Source organism: Seriola lalandi, unplaced genomic scaffold (genome assembly GCF_002814215.2).
Source record: "Seriola lalandi dorsalis isolate HSWRI2012SDOR001 ecotype SW California unplaced genomic scaffold, Sedor1 jcf7180002054977, whole genome shotgun sequence".
In the NCBI taxonomy this organism is placed as follows: Eukaryota; Metazoa; Chordata; class Actinopteri; order Carangiformes; family Carangidae; genus Seriola; species Seriola lalandi.
This window is the reverse complement of record NW_019525527.1, coordinates 833,987-842,155: the sequence shown is the minus strand read 5'-3', so window position 1 is coordinate 842,155 and position 8,169 is coordinate 833,987. Positions and strand designations below refer to the sequence as shown.

The 8,169-nt window shown below is 35.2% G+C and overlaps 2 protein-coding genes across 2 annotated transcripts in view; both read right to left on the bottom strand.

The window, feature by feature from the left end:
• Positions 1–220: 220 nt before the first annotated feature.
• Positions 221–6,886, bottom strand: dnajc27 (DnaJ (Hsp40) homolog, subfamily C, member 27). Its single transcript, XM_023396492.2, has 7 exons — positions 6,490–6,886; positions 5,321–5,403; positions 5,062–5,131; positions 4,600–4,764; positions 4,207–4,329; positions 3,900–4,060; positions 221–3,488 (listed from the first exon to the last, which is right to left on the bottom strand). The coding sequence occupies exons 1-7, from the start codon at positions 6,574–6,576 to the stop codon at positions 3,356–3,358; spliced, it is 822 nt and encodes a 273-aa protein (XP_023252260.1). The 5' UTR covers positions 6,577–6,886; the 3' UTR covers positions 221–3,355.
• A 174-nt stretch (positions 6,887–7,060) lies between these two features.
• cd247 (CD247 molecule) overlaps positions 7,061–8,169 on the bottom strand; it is a 15,147-nt gene continuing 14,038 nt past the window's right edge. The window contains exon 8 of the mRNA XM_023396432.2: positions 7,061–8,169. This exon is cut by the window's right edge and continues 769 nt beyond it. The gene's annotated coding sequence lies outside the window, so the exon portion shown is untranslated.

The window sequence follows — 8,169 nt, the reverse complement described above, 5'->3', positions numbered from 1 at the left end:
AAAAAAAATCTATAAACGTGATTAAATTACAAGAAGAAACATGAACGAATAAATCAAAAGGTCAGATTGAGCCAACGTGACTGTATACATACTCCAGGATGTCTAAAAAATGACAAGATATTTTTTTAAAAAGCCACGTTATGATTTTAGACCCTAAAGTTGAAACACAAACTGGTCCCCACAAAGACAGAAACCCACAGACAGGCCGGAGTCAGAGAAATGATTTTTGTCTTTTTATTATTTCAAAAACAATCCAGTAGAACGTGCACTTACAAGAACCACAGTGAGACTCTAACACACACACACACACACACACACACACACACACACACACACTCCAGAGGTCAACAGAAAACTGTCGACATGTGACTATGACTATGTCCTCACTAATGTGGGAAACATTAAAAAAACATTTCTCTTCTTCTGCGTTATTGTGTAAATGTGACCTTAACGAGGGTCTAAAGGCGACAGGAAACGCATCATCAGCTCATCAGATGATTAAAGCGTGACTTAAGTCACAGTCATGAGGTATGGAGTTCAGTCTGTGGCGAAATATCATGTTCATAACTTAAAACACACACACACACACACACACACACACACAGTCTCGTTATCCATTTAAACTGTTCATCATACAAAATAAATAATATGTGGTTACTATAACACAGAACACACTGATATACAAACAGACTAATTAAATGTGACATGTTCAAAACGTGTGATTGGCTGACGCTTTACATCACAAACACTCTGTTTGTTCCACTTGTCAATTTATTGGGATTTTTATTATAAATTAATTTTGCTTTCAATTGTTTCCAAATTATTTAATAATTCATTTCTAATTTCCTATGTCCATTTTTTCCTTTATCTTCAAATTGAATTTATTTGGTCAGTTATTGATTTCATTTTTGTTGTTTTGTTATCTGCTTTTAATTTAATGTTTTTATTTAATCTATTTTGGATTTTTCTTTAATGCAAAATGCATCAAAAACTGATCTGCTTTGTTGTTCATTTAAATTATTTTTTACTGCCATCAGTAAATATAAATACGGACAAAGCAACAGGGCTGATGGGAAATGTGGTCTTTAGGTGGAAAAACAAGTGCTAACCATAATGTAAATAATACACAATAAAAATCAATTTAAAAACATAAAAATCACATTAAAGTAACAAGTGGAAGCTCAGTCTGTGCATTTGTTTGTTACCGTGGATACACATATGTAAAAATATAAAACTGTGATGACATATCGTCATGCTGCCTGTCAGGTCTTTACAGTAACAAACACTTTTTTCTGATTCTGTTTCAGTGAGGGACGGACATAAATAAAAAGTTTTTCTTTTAGTTCAGTACCCCGATGAAAAACATCCCATTATCATCACCATGGAAACGTTCTTGTTCAGGTAAGGACATTATCATGGAGTGACCGGTTGGAAGACAAAATACAGCTGCTTATTTACAGTTTTCTGATCAAACAACAGCGAGTTTTAAGGGAATAAACAGGGTTAGATGTGAAGTTAAATGATATTGTTTGGTGTGTTGAGGAAAACGCAACATATATGGATCTGAAACATATGAATAAAAGAACACAAACGTCAGGAGGCACAGAGCCGCCACTAAAGGTTCATTTAAGTTTACAAATCATGGATTTGACTAAAAACAGTATTTAAGGGCAGAAATAAACAATTTAAAGGAACTAAAAAATATAATTGATCCTATGGACAGTTGACAATAGAAGGAACAAGTTAATTAACCCCCCCCCCTTCAGTAAACAGCACATGACCGGTGCCCGACCAGGTAGGTTGGTAGTTCTTTCTCTTTAGACCTCTTGGCTTTAGACTGGTTTGGCATTTGTGAAGCCGTAGCTGCATCGACCAATCATCACTAAGGGACTGGTGATGTCATGAGTAGAAAACTGAGTGTTGGTTTGGAGACGTTCGGGCTGAGGAGTTGGCAGGTTTGACCATGTGAGAGTTGTTTTAATATTGAACATCACACCTTTAACTTTGACTGATTTGGCAACGAGGCTTTAAAATGAGTTTGAGAAAATGTAGCGTTACACACACAGGACGAGTCTGAGCTTTAGGAAGTGAACTCTTTACTTTTAAAGGCTGTGAAATGTGAATCTAAAGTCGCATTCATTCAGAATTACTCGACTTTTACCAAAGTAGTTCGTACCTTCACTGACTGGATTTGTTTCTTTACTGTGAAATCAGGTTAAGCACTGACCTTTGACCTGCCGCTCTACTGATGTCTTCAACATCAACAGGAAGAAGGAAGCTGTTAACCTGGCGATACAAACACACACACACACACGCACACACACACACACACACACATGCATACACACGCACACACACACTTAACTCAAAACCACACGTCAACATGTAGAAAAGAATGAAGGCCAATGTGAAACAAAGAAAAATGTAAGACTTCTGACATTAATCAGAATCAAAGGAAAAGGTCTAAATTATAGCTCTGAATTATTATTTGATTCTTACAGTTTTACCTCAGAAAATTCTGACATTTGAGAATTTTGTAACTTTTTCTTAATTTTTTTCTTTTAATTTTGACACTGACATTTATAATTTTGACATTGATCTAAAGATTGTGACTCTAATCTCAGGAATCTTATTATACAATCAAACTTTAATCTCTGACTTTAACCTCTGAATTTGAGTTTTGTTTCAATTTTGACATCAACCTGAAAATTCTTTAAAGACTTTAATCTTTAAATTATAACTTTATTCTCAGAATTAAACTTTCTCCTAAACGTTCTGATTTTCTAAGAATTTTAACCTTTTCTTTTCTCACTGTTTTAAACTCATATTTCTGACATTGTAATGTAAGAAGTCTAACTGTAGTCTTAGAGTTATAACTTTTGACCTGATGTCTCAGACTTTATTCTCAAATGTCTGAGTAAAACTAAAAAAGCCTCAGAATTCAGACTTAAAACTTGGAGATTGAAATTTTTATTTAAATCTAAAAAGTCTGACAGAAACTTCAAAATTTTAACTTAATTTTGTCATTTTCAATCTCAGAATTCATTTCAAGTTTGATTCAGAAGTCAATTTAATTTTCTCATGTGGCCCTCATCATCTTCCATACTCTCTCTCTCTCTCATTAACACACACACGAGTTTAGAGATAAAATGTAGTAAATAAGTTAAAACTGGTCATAAACCAGACGTTAGGTTGGCATACAGCACTGTGGCAAGCAACATGGCACACAAGACCTTTACGCTAAATAAATATACCAATAAATAAACACTGTTCGTACGGCTGAGTGCGACTCTTCAGTCCATGTCTGAGTGACGGAGGTCCGAGCTCTGAGAGGTTTCAGCTGTGTGTTACTGTGTTATTTAATGTTCTTCAGCAGTGAGGTGCGAGCGTTCACCACGGCTTTGAAGGCGTCTTCGCTGCCGGGGGCGACACATTTATCCGGGTGCAGCAGGACCGCCAACTTCCTGTACGCCTTGTTCACCTCCTCCCTGGAAACGAAGAGACAGGAACCAATGTTAGATACACCAAGAGAAAATAATGACTTTTTCAGCAACTTACAGAAAATCTAAATACTCAGAATAATGAATTTATCAATGTAATCAATGTAAATATATATTTATGTTGCTGTTTTGTTGACGTTTTACCTATATGAGTAATTTGTTTTTATTTACATGTAGTTTGTTTGTCGTTATATTCAAAAGTTTGTTCATAGATATTTCAATTTACTGACTGATGATATATTACATGAATATTACATTTTATGTCATTTTTAAAACTTTATTTTGACATGAACATTTTCTAAATATATTCAGTTAATACAAATTTAATCATTATATTTTTTTTCTTCTAAATATCACTTGTTATAAATGAAATAACACGATACGTAGCCGTCTACTCACCGTGTGGCCCCGGGTTTCACACCCAACATATCCCATGAGTCCTTGCTGTTTCGGATGCGTCGGATGGTGTCTGCCTGCTCTTTGGTGAAGCCGACACTGACCTCCGACACCGGACGCTTCCCGCCATTTTCACACATGTCGGTGATGGAGGAGAAGAACGCCTGAGTGGACGGACGGAAACACACACACACACACACACACACACACACACACACACACACACACACACACACACACACGCTATGCTCAAAAGTATTTGTTTAAAAAAACAACAATAATGTGAGTTTACATATGTATGTGTGTAAACCTGGAACATCTCATTGATGCCTTCTCCGCTTTGTGCCGATGTCTCAAAGTAATGAAAACCTCTGGACTCCGCCCACAGACGGCCCTCCCCCTCGTCCACCACCCGCCGCTTCGTCAGGTCCACCTGCGCAGAAGGACAGTCGATGAGTGGCGATAAAAAATAGTTTGAAATCAAGTTTGTACATGAATATCAGTGTTTGTGCAGGACAGCTCCTTCATTTTGCTTCCTGTCCATCCTCAATGTTAAAATGTTACTTATTCGAAGTTATACACTGCAGCATTTAGTACAACATCATACACAGTCACCCCTGACTGTCTTCCAGCATCCCGACCTTTACTTTTCAGCATCTGATCGACCCAGTTTGATAATGATAGGAAAGTTTAAGAGTCATACCTTGTTGGCGCAGACGACGAACACGATGCTGTCCATGTTAGCCTGCGAGCCCATTTCTTGCTTCATCTCTCCCAGCCAGCTGTCGAGAGCGTCGAAACTCTCCCTGAGGCCGACATCATAAACCAGCAGCACCCCCTGACTGTCCTTATAAAACTCATTACGCACCTGAGAGACAAGACGGAGGGGAAAGTAGCGAAAAAGAAGGATGAAGGAAGGAAGGTGAAAGAAGAGGATTATAGTCCTGGTTCAACAGCTCCACCGGCTGGCAGGTCTCCCACATTACAACTCATTAAACTCCGTGACCTCTGACATCATTTCACTGTGATGATTTTATCTCTTTTTCTTGATGCTGGTTTTGTTTTGTTTGTCCTGACGAAGAAATACAAGACTTCTGACAATGGGTAAATATAAGTTGAAATACTTACTACAATTAAATGGTAAAATGAATTTTTTTTAACTCACTTCATAGAAGAAAGGATGTCCAGCCATGTCAAAGATGTTCACTTTTATTTCTCTGTCGCGAACCTGCACTCTGACAACACACATTACGGATATTACAAAAACACGTTGTATAGTTCTACTGCTATCAGGTCATATTAATATTAATAAAGTACAAGAGTTAGATTTACATAAAATACACAGACATTATATAAAAAAACAAAAAAACAAACAAACAAACAAACATAAAGTAATAGAATAATAACCCAGTGTATGAACTTACTTGGTGACGCCATAGTCAATACCAATAGTGGCCAGATACTTGGGAACAAACCTCTTCTCACAGTAACGTTTGATGATGCAGCTCTGTGGAGGAAAAAACATTTATAATGAGCTACAGCATCTTTTCTTTTCTCTAACAATTTAAAGGCGTTTTGCTTTTAGGCAAAAACATAGAAGTGTTAAACTAGTATTTATTACCGTTAAAGAATGGATGAGGTCCACTTGAACATTCAGCTTACACATTTTGGGGCACCTCGTTAACAGGAAAAATACTTAACGTATAAAAGAATTATAATAATAATAATAATTAAGTAATAATTTATGATTACTTGAGGTTTGCTAGATTCTCTTGGTAAATTCGCCATGAACCACCAGACATTAAATTTTTATTCAAACGTATTTCAACGTTTTTAAAAGGTTAATTTGGTTCAAAGCTAGCAGCTGCTATTGTTTAACTAAATTAAGACTGCAGGAGCACATTTGGCGGGAACGTCCATTTTTAATCTTAGTATATGATGTATGTAATGTAATGTTCCCGAATTTTAGAGGATATTTATCGCTTTTAAAAGGACCTTAGTCAAAAAACACAAACGTACTAAAACTTAATTTATGATTATTTAATAATAATTACATTATTTTGGTTAATTTGGCATAAATGCAAAGCTAAATGAAGCTAACGTGAATTCATTACAATATCAATGTTTGAACTGGTTCAGTGCTAGTAGCTGTCGCAGTCACTGCCGCATGAGGACTGTCATTTTAACGTTAAAAAACAATTAATTTCTTAATCTCAGTAAAAGAAACTGTATGCCGAATTTTACACAAGGTGGCAATCTTTTAAAACTAGTATTCGTGGATGTTCTACTCTGCAGGAATTAGATGCTTTAAGCAAGAACACTTGAAAGTAATTGATTTTTACAAGGTGTCTGGCGTCAGAATAAACAGCATAAATTAGAGCCAACAGACTCATAAACCTGATAGCTACAACACGAGAAATGTTTATCGTTATAAGGTCAGACATGTACTTATATCAGTTAAATTATTATTTTGTGAGCTCCCTCTAAAAAGAAAGGTATTTTTAAGGTTTATTTCAGGTATTAGCATCCCATCGCTAAAATGTACCAGATTTCATTATGGGGTTTGGTCGAAAATAAACTGGCAGTCTCTTACCTTTCCGACTTCGGCATTTCCCAGACTTATTACCTTCACACGCAGAGATTTTTTATTGTCTCGTCTTTTCGGTGCGTTTGTCTCCATTTGAATTTCCTCTAATGTGCCGTTTTTGCGGCGAAACCGTGCGGGCTGCTGAGGATACGCAGGAATTCAGTGTTGACAGCTGCTGCTGTTGCTGATGTTGGTATCGCAGCTAGCAGGGCTAACTAGCCGTTAGCTAACTGGCTAGTAATTGTCACGGCCCATAAACTGAATTATTATCGGACTAATTAATGACACAGCATTGTTTGACTTTAGCATCAGAGCTAATGTTTTGGTTCAGCTGCCATTGTAATACACAGCAGAGAAACCGCGGGCCTTCTAACCTCATAGCCTAATGCTAACAACTGCTTGGGACGGGTCAATTAACCGTTATACCGAAAACACACGACTTCCGCTGGTTAATTTCAAAATAAAACTATTAGAAATATATATTTTATATGTATATAAAACATGTTTTATACATTTTCATTATGATTGAACATTATGATTGAACATATAAATAACATTAAACAGTGTGCTCAGCTGAGACATTTTTATCATCATTTTATTAGAAGCCAGATTATCTTTTACAGAGTTATGGTAAGCATTACCATAAAAGCAAAATATTCACACAGAAACATTTTAACAATATCATTGTTATTCAGTCGTTACAGCACAAATTCTCAGGAAGATATCAGAACAAAAAAAATAAAATACTAGAAATACTTCCATAATAACCATCTACTGTGTTAAATGAAAACAAAACTGACAAAGTAAGAAAGTGGATTCAAAAAAGAAATGATCAGCAGAGATTTTGGTTAAATTACCACCATATATAAGCTTTATCATAAAAACAAAAGGAAACTTAAAGCTGCTGCACCACTTGCTTTTTAATTTTATAGTGAAATCATTATGTTGCAATAAACCAGACATTTTTATTGTCTAATGTATGAGGACCCAAAGGGTTCACTATTACATAAATAAGTTGGACACTATGTAAAAAGAAATAATCATGTAGGCCTAAATAAATGCAGAATTAATCAAATGTTAAAAATTCAAAGCTCAAAATTGTCAAATATTATTTGACCCTGCTTCTTTTCACAATAACAGTTCATTATGATTCTATTCATTTCTCCATTCATTCAAGCTCAGCAAAGTGATTGGTTGTCCATTTAATCAACAGCCAATCACATAAGCAGCTCTGCCTTTTTTTGGCTTCATGAATTTAAAATATTCATCTGAAAAAAAATAATTTTTGACTTAAAAACTTGGTATTAAATAAAAACAAGCTGAAATAAAATGATTTTATTGTGAAAAGAAGCATGACAAGGAAATATTTCACATTAATGAGGACAATTTTAAAAGATTATTATAATTATTAATTATCAATTATTATTTGAAGTTCTATAACAATGCAGCTAAAATCATAGAAAAAAGAAATTAACTATGATGAGCTTTTTTTATATTCGTTTATAAAATATTAAACACTTTGGGGCTCCACACAGAGCAGCTTTAAGTCTTCATTTGATTTCAGATTCTCCAGATTTTAAAATGAATGTAAAAAATATAGAACAGAGTGAAACTCAAACCACTGCAGCCTTTACATGTTGCTTCATCTGCAGATTCAGTTGGTTTCCTATTATTTTACATCTTGCT

Coding starts and splice junctions, on each gene's coding strand:
- dnajc27 (XM_023396492.2), bottom strand. CDS start 6,576: ATGGAGACAAACGCACCGAAAAGACGAGACAATAAAAAATCTCTGCGT. Junction 5,404..6,489: donor GAAATGCCGAAGTCGGAAAG/GTAAGAGACTGC, acceptor TTTCCTCCACAG/AGCTGCATCATCAAACGTTA. Junction 3,489..3,899: donor GTGAAACCCGGGGCCACACG/GTGAGTAGACGG, acceptor CTTCGTTTCCAG/GGAGGAGGTGAACAAGGCGT.